This window comes from Equus przewalskii, chromosome 2, assembly GCF_037783145.1.
Source record: "Equus przewalskii isolate Varuska chromosome 2, EquPr2, whole genome shotgun sequence".
Classification (NCBI taxonomy): Eukaryota; Metazoa; Chordata; class Mammalia; order Perissodactyla; family Equidae; genus Equus; species Equus przewalskii.
Window position 1 is genome coordinate 118,643,935 of NC_091832.1, and position 16,030 is coordinate 118,659,964.

The window sequence follows — 16,030 nt, forward strand, 5'->3', positions numbered from 1 at the left end:
AATCATTGTGCATATTATTCTAAAATATTTTATTCAAACATGAAAGGTTTTTGTTTTCCTTGTAAGGTTCTTGCTTTCTTCCTCATAGATGCTGTAAATTTCTATGAAATAATGTGTTAGACTCCTTTTAGAGAACGTGAAAGATTAATTGATTGCTGGGGAGTTTCAGTCGTGACCAGGCAGAGACTAAAGATTTAGGGGAGAATCTGCTTATACCAAATGTGCTCATCCACTTTGGTGACCATTTTTGTGAAACATTGGAGAAAATTCTGACTTCTTTAAAGATTAGTTTTAGTCTATGTATACTTTCCAAACAATTTGTAAAGAAATCTATATTGCTCTTGCATCTCCAAAGCATGTCATTTCAACCTCTACTTCCTTAATGAAGACTTTTCTTATTCTCCCTCCTGAGCCTGTACAGCACTTAATATTTCCAGAAATTTATCTTGTGTATGTTTTGCATTATAGTTATTTATATGCTAATATATAACCCGTTTTTTTGGTTAGCATATTTTTTTAACGACAAGATTTTTTGTTTTCTGTCCCTCTGTTATAATGCCCTTTTTATAGTATGTTTTTCAATAAATATTTGTTAAACTTAATTGACTCAAATCCCGAATGATATCACGTGTTGTAGAGAGTGTCACCATATCTAGCATGAGTCTCTAGAAGCTCAGTCTCATAATCTCCATCTTTTCAAATTCTGCTTTTTGTCATAATTTGCATAGATTTCTGCAATTGGTTAGATAGCGTAAACCAGAAACTAAAATTTCTTTATTTGAATAGTTTTTAAATGTACAGTTCTCTGATATCATTACTCATTAATCTAGACTAGTTTTCCTGTATTTAGTTAGGCATCGTCCATTATCATACATATTGATCCAGGAATAGTAAAGGATCAGTGTTTGAAAAAACAATTTATGACTAGCATTTCTAAATCCAAAGTTCTCACGCTCTTTTGTTTGTATCAGCAAAAATTAAGGATCTTGAGGTTTGTATAGCTCATTAATGATGATCATGTTTAGAGATTTAAAAAATGTATAAAGTCTGGTAATAAGGATTTTTATTATTGTGGGATAATGATTGCCACAGGGGTTTGAAACTGAAAACTTGCTGGGGTGATTATCTCTTGTTGTCCAAAATACTATTTTAAACGATAGAGGGATTTTCTACCCTTGATTTTCTGTTTCCATTAATTATTAACATAACTCTTGTTTAATAGTAGATTCAAGGAATGTGCGCTGAGTGAGTGACTGCTGATCGTTTACCCGTTAGCTAATTTGTTTATCCCTTTGCCGTATTCTTTCTTAGCCTTGGCTTATGCGTGTATGTCTGCCTTTATCCCCAAATACCTGTATAACTTCTTCTTGAAAGACAACTCACATGTAATACAAGGTAAGCAAATGTCCTTCCTTGTCTGTTTACAGGGCAAGTGCTTGTTACTCAGTTAAATTTATGATTTTCACCTGATCAGATAGGGTGATTAAACCATCACTAAAACCCATGAAGAGATGGTTAAGTTTAGTCTTTCCACTAAGTCCACAAAGAATTTAATATCTAATCTCAGTTCAGTTCAAATTCAGGCATCCCAGTTTAAGAAAAGTCAAGTCAAGCTGTTTGTCTGTCTCACAATTAAAATTGCCCATAAAAAGCTTCACCATGGAGCAAGCCTATTGTGAATTAGTACAAAGGTTAAACAGTGTTTGTCTAAGTAAATAGATATTAAAAACACTTCTCTTTCATCTCATTCCCCATGCTTGAACCCAAAATATCCTCCATTTCTCCTGCTTTCCTAAAATACACCGTTCCTTCAGAGTCCAAGAGAGGCAACCATCTGTGAATTCTTTCTGGAGTACTCAGCCACGTTCAAACTTGCAATATAATTTTCTGAACTCCTTTTTGAAAGTAATGTAACAGAAGTTGATAATAAACACTTTTGAATCAGACAAACTTTGTTTCAAATTTAAGCCTCATTACATATTGTGAATCTTGGACAAATAGTTTGCTCGTTGTAATTTTTCTCATATCTAAAATAAAGATTGTTGTAAAGGTTAAACATAATAACATATGTAAATACCTGGCATATAGAAACATTCAATTCAATAACAATAATTGTTAATATTTTATTGTTATTTTTACTATTATTACTATTTTATTACTATCATTATTACAGGTTTTTTGCTAGTATAATAATCATGGCATTACATGTTGCTTTATGTCGTATCTTTTGAAGAAGATTTTAATGTTTTAAGGGCAGGAGATTTTCTTATAGTTCTGTATTTCTTTTAGAACAGACTGCAAAGCTGGTCACACAGTCTCCCCTTTTACCGTTTTTATAAAACTTATCAGATACCCCCTTCATTTAGACTTTTTATTTATACATATATGTCTTATTAATTCTAGTAAACTTTAAACAACTTAAAGCTGATAATATGTCTTCTTTATACTTATATTATTATGGTTTGGTATAATTCTCTCAATTTGAATAGACAAAGCAGGACACAACTACAGGTTGTGTCTGATTTATCAAAAATTCTGACCAAGTGGGGTCCCAATTAGCAATATTTTTACTTACTTAGAAATAAGTGTAAAACTAGAATATAAGAGGTCAATATAATGAGAAAATAATTAGAAAGGAAACAGGAAAGGAAATGTAAATTAAAAAGATAAAGAAGCTGAAAAGAAAAGAGAAAGAGGGGCCAGCCCTTTGGCCTAGTGGCCAAGTTCACGTGCGCGCTCCACTTTGGTGGCCCGGGGGTTCGCTGGTTCGCTGGTTTGCTGGTTCGGATCTGAGATTACTAAGATTACTCTGAGATTCAGAACCTTAGAATACCAGCTGGATTGAAAAAGATGGAGGGATTTCAAAGGGATAGATTGATTAGAGTTTCAGAGATATTGCAAAGCAAGCTTATAAATTGTAGGAAAGACATACTTTAGGCTATTGAAGAGAAAAATCTGGCCGATGAAGAGAAGCGGTCGTTTAGTTATTAGGAATGGGAACTAACCCTTTGTGGAAAACCCAACTATACCTTAGTGTCACTTTGCACTTAAGAAAGGAGCAACCCAGAAAACTGGCCTCTAAAACTTAAACTGTTCTTTGATGTCATTCTGCTGTGGATTGTCACTAACACAGCCATTGGAATTTTGCCACAACGTTAAACATATTCTTGTACTGTTTGTAAAACCAAGGCAAATCCATACTTGGACCGTTGAAAGATGTGATCGCTACAGGTCAGAAAGGGAAAGAGAGAGGAAAATACGTATAAACCGGGGAAATTAAATTTGGTGAAAATTTCCCCAATTTTCTGTCTATGTATATGTGTTTCTAAATCCTTTGAGGGCAAGAGTGGTATCTCCTTCACTGTATCCCTAGCATTTAATGTGTGCCACATGCAGCTAGGAGTGGATATGTAACTAAACTGTGATGTTTTTGAGAGTTAAAAGGGACATTAACTGCATCAGACACTGAGTCTACAGGTGCAGCTGGGCTCTGCCAGGTAAAGTAGGATGTGTGGTCATACTACACATAGACGTTCAATAAGTCTTTGAGGGGGAGGGAGAAAGGAAGACAGACGTCAAAGTCTAAAGTCCAGTTGTCAAAATGGGAGTGTGATATAAATCTCCTTTCTCATCAAACAGTAACAACGAGGGGTAATGTGCAACTTCACCATAAAGGGTTATGTATTTGGAAAAACAGTGCATTGCCTATTTCCAGTTTAATGCACATCTTTGTCATGGATGACTTGATGATAGGATATTGAGAGAGAGCAGGAAATGCATTGGGCATATAGCCTTGCCATTTTCAAGAATGTCTTGCATTGTGTGACTGAGGGTATTTTTCCTGAGACAGAAATGTTCTACCTTTACTAGAAATGTTATAAGAACTACCCTGAGGCGCAAAGTGAGTTTGCTCATACATTTTTTATCTTTTTATCAAAAAGAAAATGGCTCACAATGTAGCCCTAAAAATTACCTTTCTCTTTTTTTCTCTTCTTTTGAACCTCTGTCTTCCCATTTAGACAGAAAGCTTGGTGCTTGTTCTTGTGACTTTAGACAGTAAGCCAAATTTTACAGCCTGCAAACTTTGTAATAGGAAATAATCTAATTAGGTTCATTTGCAATTGTTGACCTTAAACAAGTAGACAATCTGTTATTTCTCCAGCAAAAATGGGTTTATTCAGGATCAGCAAAGAATGGCAGTTTGAGGTCTGCAAGTATGGCGAGTCACATGCGAGTCCCAGCAGCAGGGGAGAGGGGGCGCTCGACGGAGGGTAGAGGAGGTTGGGAGCCTACTGTAAACAAAGGGGGCAAAGTGTTCCAACTCCCTGGCTGAGTCGTGACAGTTTCTCATGGGCTGAACTTCTTGCCGTCAAGAAGAGCAAGTCTTTCTTCCTCCCCTTGGGCACCATCGACGTAGGGTCTGAGAGCTCCCCCTTTTGGCCTCCCGACTGCATTATAATGAGGTTTCTGTTTATTAATTTTCACACAGTAAAGTAACTTCAACTTCTTTTGAGTGCTGTGAGTGAAAATGTCACCAAATGGTTTAGCTTGGGCACATTATAGTTGACAAGAGATTTATGGCTCTGCATATTTATCTATACTTAATCATCTTCAGGATAAACTAATAGCCTGATGGAAAATAACAAATAATTATAGAACTGAGAATGCCATTTTTTATTTGTGAGCAGAGGAAACCTTTTGCTTTCAATCTGTTGCCCATCACCCTCTACTTCTTACCCCAGCAAAAAGAATGAAATCAGAAAGATTGGTCAAGAAGGAAAAAATAAGCATATCCATGTGTGGGACTTTTTGAAATTTCATCTCTGTATCTATTTTATGTTTTTTTTTTTGAACAAACAGCTTATTTCTAAACAGCTGCTCAAAAATATGATAGTATCAAGTAATATCCTTACACTGAATTCTTTGTGGATTGTCATTTTAAAGTATGTAACAAGAAGCTGTTTTAAAGGAGAGGAATAAGAATTTTTAATATGGGGAGGGTTTAGAAGGGAAAAAGACAACTCATTTTCATTTTATATCTCATTGCAAAAAATTGAGGTATAAAATTTCATTAAAACACAGAAAATTTTTATTAGACATAATTTGTATAGTAGTGAAACATTAAACTTCACCTGAAGGTTAAGGAGAAATTTTACAAATACCTTGATTTTTTTTTTTTTAAAGAATAGTCTTTACCCTTACATGGGTCACCTATTAGTTATAAAATACTATTTGGGGGTTATTATATGGCTCTACCTGTATATCTGTATTATTAGAAATCACACTTAGAGTGTTTTCTGAATATTTTTAAAGAGTCAGCAGTAATATCTGTGAAATCCTTTGTTTTATTTTGACTACTGGTCTGTTTTTCTGCGGCTACCCTTAAAGTCTCTCAGGTTTGTTTACAAATCAAAGGACATATGCATTTCAGTTTTTTGGGTTTTTTTTTTTCTTTTTTTCTTTCTTTTTTTTTTTTAAGGAAGTTTATCCCTGAGCTAACATCTGCCAATCCTTCTCTTTTTTCTGAGGAAGACTGGCCCTGAGCTAACATCCATTCCCATCTTCTTCCACTTTATATGTGGGACGCCTGCCACAGCATGCCTTGCCAAGTGGTGCTATGTCCGCACCCGGGATCCAAACTGGTGAACCCTGGGCCACTGAAGTGGAACATGTGCACTTAACCACTGTGCCACTGGGCTGGCCCTCAGTTTTTTTTTAATTTGCTGAATTTCTGAAATAACTTGAAATATGACATAGTGCATTTTTCATCAGTTCTATCATATTCCCCCTTTAAAGAAATTTTTCTGAGTATAACAAGCCATAGTATGTCTCATTCCAAAGCCTGTCGTGAGCAATCAAATTTATGCCAGCCTTATAACTTATATAACATATATGCAATAATATACAGCCTATAATAATATATAAAATGTATACTGTATATTTGTGTGTATTTTGTACATATACATATATATGTGTTTACACAGATTTCATATTTATGTGCAATTATAATGCATATTGTATATCATATAAATCTAGCCATCAATGTTTGACAGAACACGAGGAAAATATTTTCATGATGGATTAGGTTTCTTTAGTATATCCTCAATTAGCCATGTTATCTCACATAGTAATTATCTTTTATAAGGCTCAAATAAGAATGCTATTTAATAAAGGAGCATAGTTGTGGAGCATTACCTGAAGCATGATTTTCTGGTTTGAAATGAAGCAGCTTTTTGGAAGTTAATAACTATGCTTTCATCAAGATACAGCTGAATGCTTGTGATTGTTGGTCTTGCATAACTCTAGCTCCTGGGTAAATTAGGACTATAAACATACTGTCACTAATTGGAAGTAAGAAAAGAAGTTAAAGAAAAGTTAAACGTGGAAGTTCCCTGGGGCCATGGGGTCTGTCCTGGGTCTCCACTTTAATCTATAACTCTTGAAGCTGATGTTCATTGTACCTTTCTTGTTCTTAGAGGAAAAGATGAGACAGTGGATAGATAGAATGGATTCTGTTGCAGTAAAATAAAGAAAATCAATTTTCTTGATTTTCAGATCGAGAAAAGTATTAATCACATCCCATTCTTTATCCAGCACCCATGGGTAAGGTTCACATTAGCTCTGGAATTCAGCTTTATCATGGTATTCAATACAGCACCACCTCCACTTTTCTTTTTGGCCTTGGTGCTTCTCTTTGTAAAATATGTAGCATTGCACATAGGTAAACAATTATATAATACATTGTGGTCGTTAAAAGCAAAGTTTTAATTGAGGAAAATGAGGGAAGGCTACTTATACTAACAGATTGTCAAGGGTTTAGTCCTATTTCTTCAAATATTAAAAATAAAAGAACTTTTAAAAACTAGAAAAGAAAGGCAGACATTATTTTTAGAGATTATTTTCACCAAATAATTGGTTTGAAAAATAGATCTGTTACTTTATTAAAGGGAAGAGTTGAAGTTATTAATTGTGAAAAAACATTCATTGAGTTATTGTTATGTCAATCTCAAAAAATAAATAAGTTGAGCTCTTTGAAATATGTGTTAATTTGTTTCTAATTAATAAAATATGATGGTTACTTTCCCTTGAGTTGATTGTTGCCAGTGTCTTGTTTAGATTAGTACATAGTAAGTAAATGGGCAAGAATAGTAATTTGTTGAAAGAATGGAAAAAATAAGGAAGTATTCCTCATATTCCAGCTGAACCCTCTGAATTAGAATAGGATTAGTGTCAACAGCAGATATGTTTAATTGCCTACTGTTTACCTGTTTTCTTTTTTTATTTAGGTGACATTGATTTATAATATTATGTAAATTTCAGACGTTATTCCTAAATGTGCCACATGCAGAGTCTTAGATGGAAATGAGTGGAACTGGAACAGATGCCTACATCTGTATATATAAACAAATTTGAGGCATAATTATCCCATTTGCAACAGCTTACGAAGTGTTGTTCCTTATTAAATATCTGTTACACTTTCTGAATATACGGTAAATGTGAGACATTTAATATTGCTAGAGAAAGTGTATTTGTTGAATTTAATAGGAAGACATCATTTGTCATGTGTACAATTTGTGATTCAAGAAATGAACTGATAGCTCTGAAGGTAGAAAATAAGTTGTGGCATAGCTTTTTGCTATGTTTGTTTAATAGTATTGATGCAGGCTCGGTGAGTCAAGGAGTCAAAAGAAAGATTTCTTGGATTCTCAAGGTCTGGCAGTAGTGCTCTTTTATTCAGAGAATAGTATGGAATAGCATGGGAACAGGACCCATGGGCAGTAAAAAACTGCAAACATGGGTTGAGGGTAAGGCTAAATTTAAGGCATAGGTATGTGAGTTACAAGACAAAGGAAAGATTATGTAAAGAAAAAGTCGTTAAAATGGTATCAGTGCAGGTGGGGTCTGATTATTAGGTAGTCCTATAACTTTAGATAAGAATCAGATCGGATCAAGTCAGGATGTGCTATGCTTCGGAGGATGATATAGATCGGTATGTAAGACAGGTCACCTTGGATCAAGTCAGGATGTGCTGTGCTTCGGAGGATGATATAGATCGGTATGTAAGACAGGTCACCTTGGGCTTCTCTCCCTGGGGCAGCCTTGATCCTCATCACAGCCAGTGGAATTTTATCCCATCCAAGTCACCAAACTGTAGGGGAGGAAGACATTTCCTCTACCCGCTCTGGGTTCTTCTGGCCGCAGAATGAATTAAATTCACATGAGACAGAATAACAAGAGAAAATTAAACAAAGCTTTATAACATGTATACATGGGAGAGGCTCAGGCAACCTGAGCAACTCGCCAAAATGGCTAAAGCTACCACCTCAAATGTCATCTTCAGCTAAAGACAAAAGGGGATGTTGGTGGTGGGAGGAATCAGTTACATGAGGTTACCAGACAAATACAGTAAATAAGAATAAGATTATTATGCAGATTTAAGTCCTTGCCTTCCCCATTAAGAGTTTCTAGAGATAAGGTCATCCCCCCTTCTTCCTGGCACAGAGCGGGAGACACCTTTACAGATGGAGATTTCCTTTACAAATGTAAATATCTCTTAACAAAGGGTAAGTAAATTCTACTTTTCAGAGTTTCTTTCCTGTCTGCAGTTTTTAAAAGTAACCAGCCCAAAATAATCCTCATCAATATCAGTAAGTGATTAAAGTGGTAACAAAACAGAAAATTATCTATTAAAGTATGTTTTCTTCATGGAGAAATTAAATTTCATTCAAAATAGAAGTAAAACTGTCATTTTTGTGAATTTACTGTCTTTATTTGAAGTACTGTATAAAGACGATGATTGCCTTAAACTCTGTTGTCATTTCAGAGTATCTGGCTGTGTTCTCTCAGATGATTGCGTTCCATGATCCAGAGCTGAGCAATCATCTCAATGAGATTGGGTTTATTCCGGATGTAAGTACAAGGTGCACTGATAGAACAGGAGGTAAACAGTAAAGCAGGAATTGGCAGCACGAGAGAATACTGTTTTTAAAGTTTTGTTGTCATAGAAGTCCATATATCTAAACAAGTTCCTGCTGCTAGTTGTAGCCTGTCATCAGGTTTGTGTGGTTCCTTCCATATTCTCAGCCTTAAGTAAAGGGAAAGTATATTATGTTTCTTGATACTGTCAAATTGTTTTGAAAACTCAGTATGAGCATTGTATTAAACTGTGCTGTGAAGCGTTTTCATTTGGATTTAATGATACTCAGGGCTTCTTTTCAAGAAGTAAGAAACTAGAACTTCAGTGAGTTCTTAAGTAGCTGCTTCTGCTTTGCTTGATGTATTACCTTGGAAGCCTTGCCAGATTGCAGCTTACTCCCTTAGCTTCTTCGTAGTCCACGTCAAACCAAAAGTCAGAGCTGACTCAAAGGTTAGCCAGGTGTAGCACAGCCTGTTTCTTATCTGCGGTGTGTGACATGGATCAAACCTCCTGTTAAAGGCAGTTGGAGTCCAGGATCATAGGTTTTTTTAAACCTCACAGAACACTTTTTGAGATAGAGATCTCCTTATTCCATCTTAACCTTCTTTGTTTTCTGATCATGGCTTTCCTCTTAAGGCTTATATCCAGAGACCAGTATATTGATGGTAAGATTAAGGGTGAAAATGTTTATGTTATCACTCAACTAATGCTTTTACAGTGTTAACAATAACACTTATAGTATAAATACTTGCAGAGTGCTTTGAAGTTTAAAAATACTTTCATAAATATTATTTCATTGGATTCTCAAAATAAATCTGTAAGGCATATAAGCAGATAATTTCAGCATTTAATAGATAAGAAATTTAGTGTTCCGGGAGGTAACAAAACTAGTCACAGAACCACAACTTTAACTTACGTAATTTGACAACCCTCTGCCCCGGTCTAGTTCATCTTCCATTTGGAGGGTAGAGACTAAAATGTGGTGTACTTACCCTGAGTCCACTGCTCTTTGTACTGAGCAGAGGCTGCTGTGATCTCTGTGATGTGGCTTCAGGCCTGAAGTAGCCATCCTTCACATATACGGTGTCATTTGCTTCTAGGCTGGCGGAGAAATACCTTTCATTTTAGTACATGGCTAATTCAATGAGGGCTCCTAAAAGAACATACGCAGACTGTACAACAAACAGAAATAAAGTAAGGACAAGCCCTATAATTATGGATAGAGATGAAAAATCTTGTAAAAATCTTAACCAGTATATATAGTATCATAGTAAGTATTCGTTTTTATATAAGCCATCCTTTCTTGTTTCACATTACGAATGTGAGATATAATACGAAACAACTAGGTGACGTCTTCTGACTAGAGTTGAAGATGTTGTAGAAGAGCTGACTGCTGAGTTGGTAATTATGTTAGAGTTTTGAGGGAAAAAATAATAACTAAGATACAGACTGAAAGAAGAGAGAATTATTTTCAAAGCATTCTCTTGAAAGCACCTAATTGTGCTCAGTTCTGAACAGGAAACTACATTGGTTCAGTCAGTGTTACAGGTTGACAGGAAGCATTTATGTAGAAAATTATGGTGGAATTCTGAAGGCAGTCTGATAAAATCCTAGATATATTCATGAACATAGATGGTACTAAGAAAGGAATCACAAAAGGAAAAATAATTTCTCTCTGCTTTAGATAATCAGAACAATGGAACTCTGAGTGTGGTAGGAGGAGTGGTGAGCAAAAAGTGCTGTTTAAACTTATTAATGTGAACATGTGTTGAGTGCTGACTGTGCCAAGTACTGCTCCTCCCTCTTTAAATAAACCATGCCTCTAATCCTCACAAGTTTGTAAGTCTAATTAAATATGGAAATAAAATTCTCCGTAACAATAACATGAACGGTAAGAGGAGGTGGAACGCTAATGTTTCTGTGTTATGCAAGGGGAAAATAAATACACTCGTTATAGTTAGACATCAAGTCAGGGACCTTTGCAGATCTGGGATTTCACCCTACGTAAAAGGTAATAACTGAGCCTGTAACTGTTTCATGGATCCTGGCAGAAAACCCAAGACTCCTGGGTCAGAGACAGAGGACTTCATCACTCACACCACACAGCATGCAGCATGAACATTAGCACATTGGTGGTGTTTCCCTGGGCTCCTAATCCTATAGAGATAGTGTAGGGTCCAGAGGACACCTGCATATATGGTGGATGGCATTATAGGAGAAGAACTCTATAATGGACAGTATAGTGGACACTATATGGGACAGTAGGCGTGCCTTCTCTTTGCTCTGGTGAGAGAGAGAGACTATCTTTTTTCTTCCAAGGTTTTAAGAAAACCTGTCCTTTGCTGAAAGGGAGATTCTATCTCTCTTTTCCAAGGCTGTTTATATGCAAATGTATTTGAAAATATAATCTCAAACAAAGGGCAGTCAGTGTCTCCGTTCACAAGAAATGCAGAAGTACAAGAATGCATATTAAAGTGATTAAAATGTAATGATAATCACTAAAATAATAGAAAGAGAGCGTGTAACTTCTAAAACAATAGAAGGGGGATGTGTAGAACAAAGAACAGTCAACCAATCCTGTATAAAAACATAGAAAGAATGTAAGCTAATTAGATATCCCAATAAAGGAAATTTTCAGATTTTTAAAAAGTCCATCTATATGCTATTTATAAGAGATGAGCAAAAATTTAAGGATATGGGTCAAAAAGGAGATAAAAAATGTATGTCAGGCAAATATTAACCAAAGAAAATTAATACAGTGATAGTCATATCATCTAGTAAAACAGAAGAGAAAACACAAACAGACTCACCCATATAAAGAATTTGGTGTATGACAGAGATGACTCTATAAATCAATTAGAAAAGAAAGATTATTGAATAAATACCCTGGTACAGTTGGATAACTACGGAGGGGAGGTGGGGATCACAGCTAATCTCACACCATACGTAAAAATAAATTCTAGATTGACTGGAAGACCTAAATATGGAATGTCATATTTATAGTTTCCATAAGGAAAGCATTCTTACGAAAGTTATAGAAAGTACAAAACATATTTAAAAAAGAATTTGAATTAAGGAGTGGTACAAGAGGGCCTTCCATTCTATTGATAATATATTATCTTGATTTTAAAAATTTCTGAAGCAATTCTTGCAAAATATTAATAATGTTTGTTAAATCTGGGTGAAGGATACACTGGTGTTTGTTAAATGTGCTGCTATACAGGATGAGTTAATTATTCAATAATTTTGATGTAATGCCTTTATTCTGTTTATGCTTCCCTCCCCATTATGTCCCCTCCTGTAATTCCTGGGACATTTTTGTATAACTTCTTGTAAAAACTCTTTAATACTAGTATTATGATGAAAGTATTATTGACTTATATATGTAATGTGATTAGTCTCATGAGATATCCGTAATTCATGTGGGGTGGTGGACAGTTCCTTGTGGGATGACAATGTCCAGTAGATGGCAAATGCTGGGCATCCCGGCCTCCAGCCACTGATGGCCTGAAATAATCCTAATCGTGGCGACAATAAAAGGCTCACACATATTCCTGAAAAATGACTCTACACATCCCCCTTTAGGGAGCCGTTCTGTCACTATTGAGAATCCTAGAGTAAACAAAGGGAAAAAAGAATATATCTTATCCTGGAGAAGATTCCCTTTTCCACAACTATTTTCTTGTAACAGAGAATGGACAAAGTGAAAGGTATTTAACAAGATTGTAATGTTAACAGGAAGATTGTTTTGAAATCTTTTATCTTGTTTTTTTGTCTGCTTTATTGTGTTTCATTGGCCTCTTTCTCAAGTCCGTAGATAATATGAAAATGTTGAGAATATTTTTAAACTTAATTTTAAAAACAGATTTGGTGTTTTTAACATAGAGATTGTTGACAATAGTGGTAGGAGGGGTGTGATAAAGTAGAGAATTTTTCTTACTCTATTAATAATCACATATTTTTAGTTGCATTTCATTAGCTTGTATATGCAGTGTTTCTTTTTTCCTTGAATTATTTCCTTCAGTGTTCTACCTTTAAAATAATTGTTTAGGTGACTTTCTGCTCCTCTAACAACAATACAGGCTGGGATCCATTAAGGGCGAGGGTGGGCACTTTGGTAATGAGATCCCAAACTGAGTTTCCTGCTCAGTGACTGATCCTATCAGAGTAAGCCCTAGTTAACCTTCCATCACTGAAATGCAGCCTCCTGTCTCCGGAGGGACTGTGACTCCTAGCTCCTTTCCATTTGCCATGGATCACAGAACTCCAAACACAGCGCTGCTGAAACTTGAATAGTTAGGAGTATTGTGCATTGATGTGATGCTTAGATTATATATGTCATAGTAGTTATGTGATTTACATAGAAATAGTGTGAGTAACGTGTATTTGGCAAAATTGGGACCAGAGTGATTGTTATCATTTTTCTCTTGGTGTGTTTCTGCTTCTGAAAATATACCAGCCCTTGAAATGAGAACAGGAAAGTATGCTTCTTCGCTCTTAAGGAAACTATTTTTCTGAAATGTCGTAAATTGCATTCAGCTTGCAAACTACAGAAGTTGTCAGGTGGCCATTAAGAGAAGTGATAAGGCCTGTATCCCAGTGGTATGTGCCCTTTGAACCTGCTGTCACTGCTGAGATAAAGCTAACAGTTCAGTGATAAGCAAGCATAGGGCAAACCATTGTCATTGAGTGCAGTCTTTTTTTTTTTTTTTTAAGATTTTATTTTTTTCCTTTTTCTCCCCAAAACCCCCCAGTACATGGTTGTATCTTCTTAGTTGTGGGTCCTTCCAGTTGTGGCATGTGGAACACTGCCTCAGTGTGGCTCAATGAGCGGTGCCATGTCCCCGCCCAGGATTTGAACCAACGAAACACTGGGCCACCTGCAGCAGAGCGCACAAACTTAACCACTCAGCCACGGGGCCGGCCCCAACTGCAGTCTAAATGGATGCTTACACCACTACTGATGTGCTCCTCCCTAAAAGCTTATCACTACCGTTTTTTTCAGAATTTATATTCAACTGAGTTTGTACTAAGAGAAAATGTGAAAGGATTGCTCAGAAATATTTACGTATTCATCTGCTTGTTTGTTCATTTGTTCCATCATTTATTCCCAGCCTTGACGATGTTATTGTTACATAAAGAAATTTTAGATTTTAATTAAAGAGGAGACTACTGATAAGGAGCTTTTCAGATTTTATCAAGATGTGGTTACAGGGTAAATTAGGAAAGTGCACCATATTTTGAATTTCCCATCACGAGTCCCCACTAACCTGTCCTGGTCCGTATCTAGAGTGCTAGGATGTATCCTTTTGTCTGGCTACAGCTATGGTGTCCCTGACAGTAGTCCTAAACCCATTATGCTGACCTAGGGCTCTTTAAGGCCCTTGAATACAAGTGGCTTATTGAGCTCTCTTTCTTACAATAGAGCTTAATTACCTTTCAGAAAGGCCCAAATCTTGGAAACCCAAGACTTACTAATTCCACCAGGAATGGTAAAGTAATATTTTAGTACCTTCTTGCTAAGAACAGATACACACAGGTTAAATATTCAGCAAGTTTCCCTATTTAGTAAATCCTCAGTTGAATCCCCCCTCCCTCTTTCCAATCTGATGTTATCCTTATACTGATTGAGACACAAGTGAAAGGAAGTATGGCATACAGCAGCGGTTCTCAAACTTTTTGGTCTCACAACCCCTTAACATTTTTAAAAATTACCTAGAATCCCAAAGAGATTATGTGGGTCGTATCTATCAATATTTACTGGGACATTTAAAAAATGCTTTTGTATTAATTTATTTAAAAATGGCAATAACAAAACCAATGCATGTTAACCAAAATAACATATTTTTCTGAAAAATAATTGTTTTCCAAAACAGAGTAGTATTGTTTTATATTTTTGCAATCTCTACTTAATAGAAGAAAGCTAGATTCTTATATCTGCTCCTAAATTTAGTCGATTGTGATGCATTGTTTTGGTTGAAGTATGTGAAGAAAATCTGGCCTCACACAGATGTGTGGTTGGCAGAGGGCGTTTCAGACTGTGGTAGTTTCTTAAAGCTTAGTGGCAGTGTACAATCTAAAACCGTATCGATGAACTTTTCGTACTCTGTTACATCCAAATCCATCCGTCTATCTTGTACTTTGAATGGCTTTTATCCATGCATGATTTTGTAATGTCATGCACTGGTCATTTGGAAAATATTGGTTTGCTAAGTTATGTAGATCTTCCAACTATGAAACAGTTCATTATACAGTATGAAAAAAATCAGTTCACTAATATCACCATGAATCTCATTCACAAAGCCATAAAGCATTGGGAAGCTGCCAAGCTCACAGTGGCACATAAAAGTTTTCCAAAATTCTAATCTTCGCCTGACAGCTAGAATTTTTTCTTGGAGTGACAGGCTCACTTCATTCATTTTTGAGAAATGTATGCCAAATATCCAAGCCTGAAAAAAATCATTTTTCGTATGTCATTCTTTCAAGTAAAAAGCAGCTATGTTGACTCGAAGCTCCAATGACTGTCCAAGTGCTTTCTCTCGAGACGGTCTTTGTCCTTCATTACAAGGCACACGTGCTGTATGCACGCTCCTCAGTTTGTCTTCTTGTGAAACAGTTAGCAGGATGCGTAACACAATTAGTGATTTCCGCTCCCTCACAGGAATATGGCTGTTAGGCTTCAGGCCGCGGTCTGGGTTTGTGATGAGTTGCCAACAGTTTCATCCACCAGTGGTTTTGCACCGTTAGCACAAATGTTAACATGGTAAAAAAAAGAGCAGAAAACATCTTAGTGTCGATATGAAAATACCTTGGAATTTGTGGCCCCCTAAAACGTCCTGAAGATCCCCGGGGGACTGTGACCACGGCTGGAGAAAGCTGGTGTGGAGAGTAAGCACTTAGACAGCGGTGTCCGGTGGCCGGAGTTCTCATCCTGACTCTTCAAATTCTTAGCTGAATTGTAAGTTAGTTTCTCATATCCACAGTCCTCTTACTGTTGATGTTGATTACAGTAAATCAGAGAGTTATCGTGAAAATTAAATGAGGTAGTACATATTAAACTGTTCAACCCAGTTCCAGGAACACAGTAAGTGTTAAGGGGTTAACCATTATTGG

At 36.1% G+C, this 16,030-nt stretch overlaps 1 protein-coding gene across 14 annotated transcripts in view; it reads left to right on the forward strand.

Annotated features, from left to right (window-relative positions):
* TBCK (TBC1 domain containing kinase) overlaps nucleotides 1-16,030 on the forward strand; it is a 198,734-nt gene that overhangs the window by 77,384 nt on the left and 105,320 nt on the right. For all 14 annotated transcript variants that reach the window (XM_008512803.2, XM_070611788.1, XM_070611791.1 and 11 more), the window contains 2 exons: nucleotides 1,312-1,395; nucleotides 8,825-8,910. In XM_008512803.2, coding sequence (XP_008511025.2) covers nucleotides 1,312-1,395; nucleotides 8,825-8,910 — 170 coding nt within the window. The remainder of the gene's footprint in view (nucleotides 1-1,311; nucleotides 1,396-8,824; nucleotides 8,911-16,030) is intronic.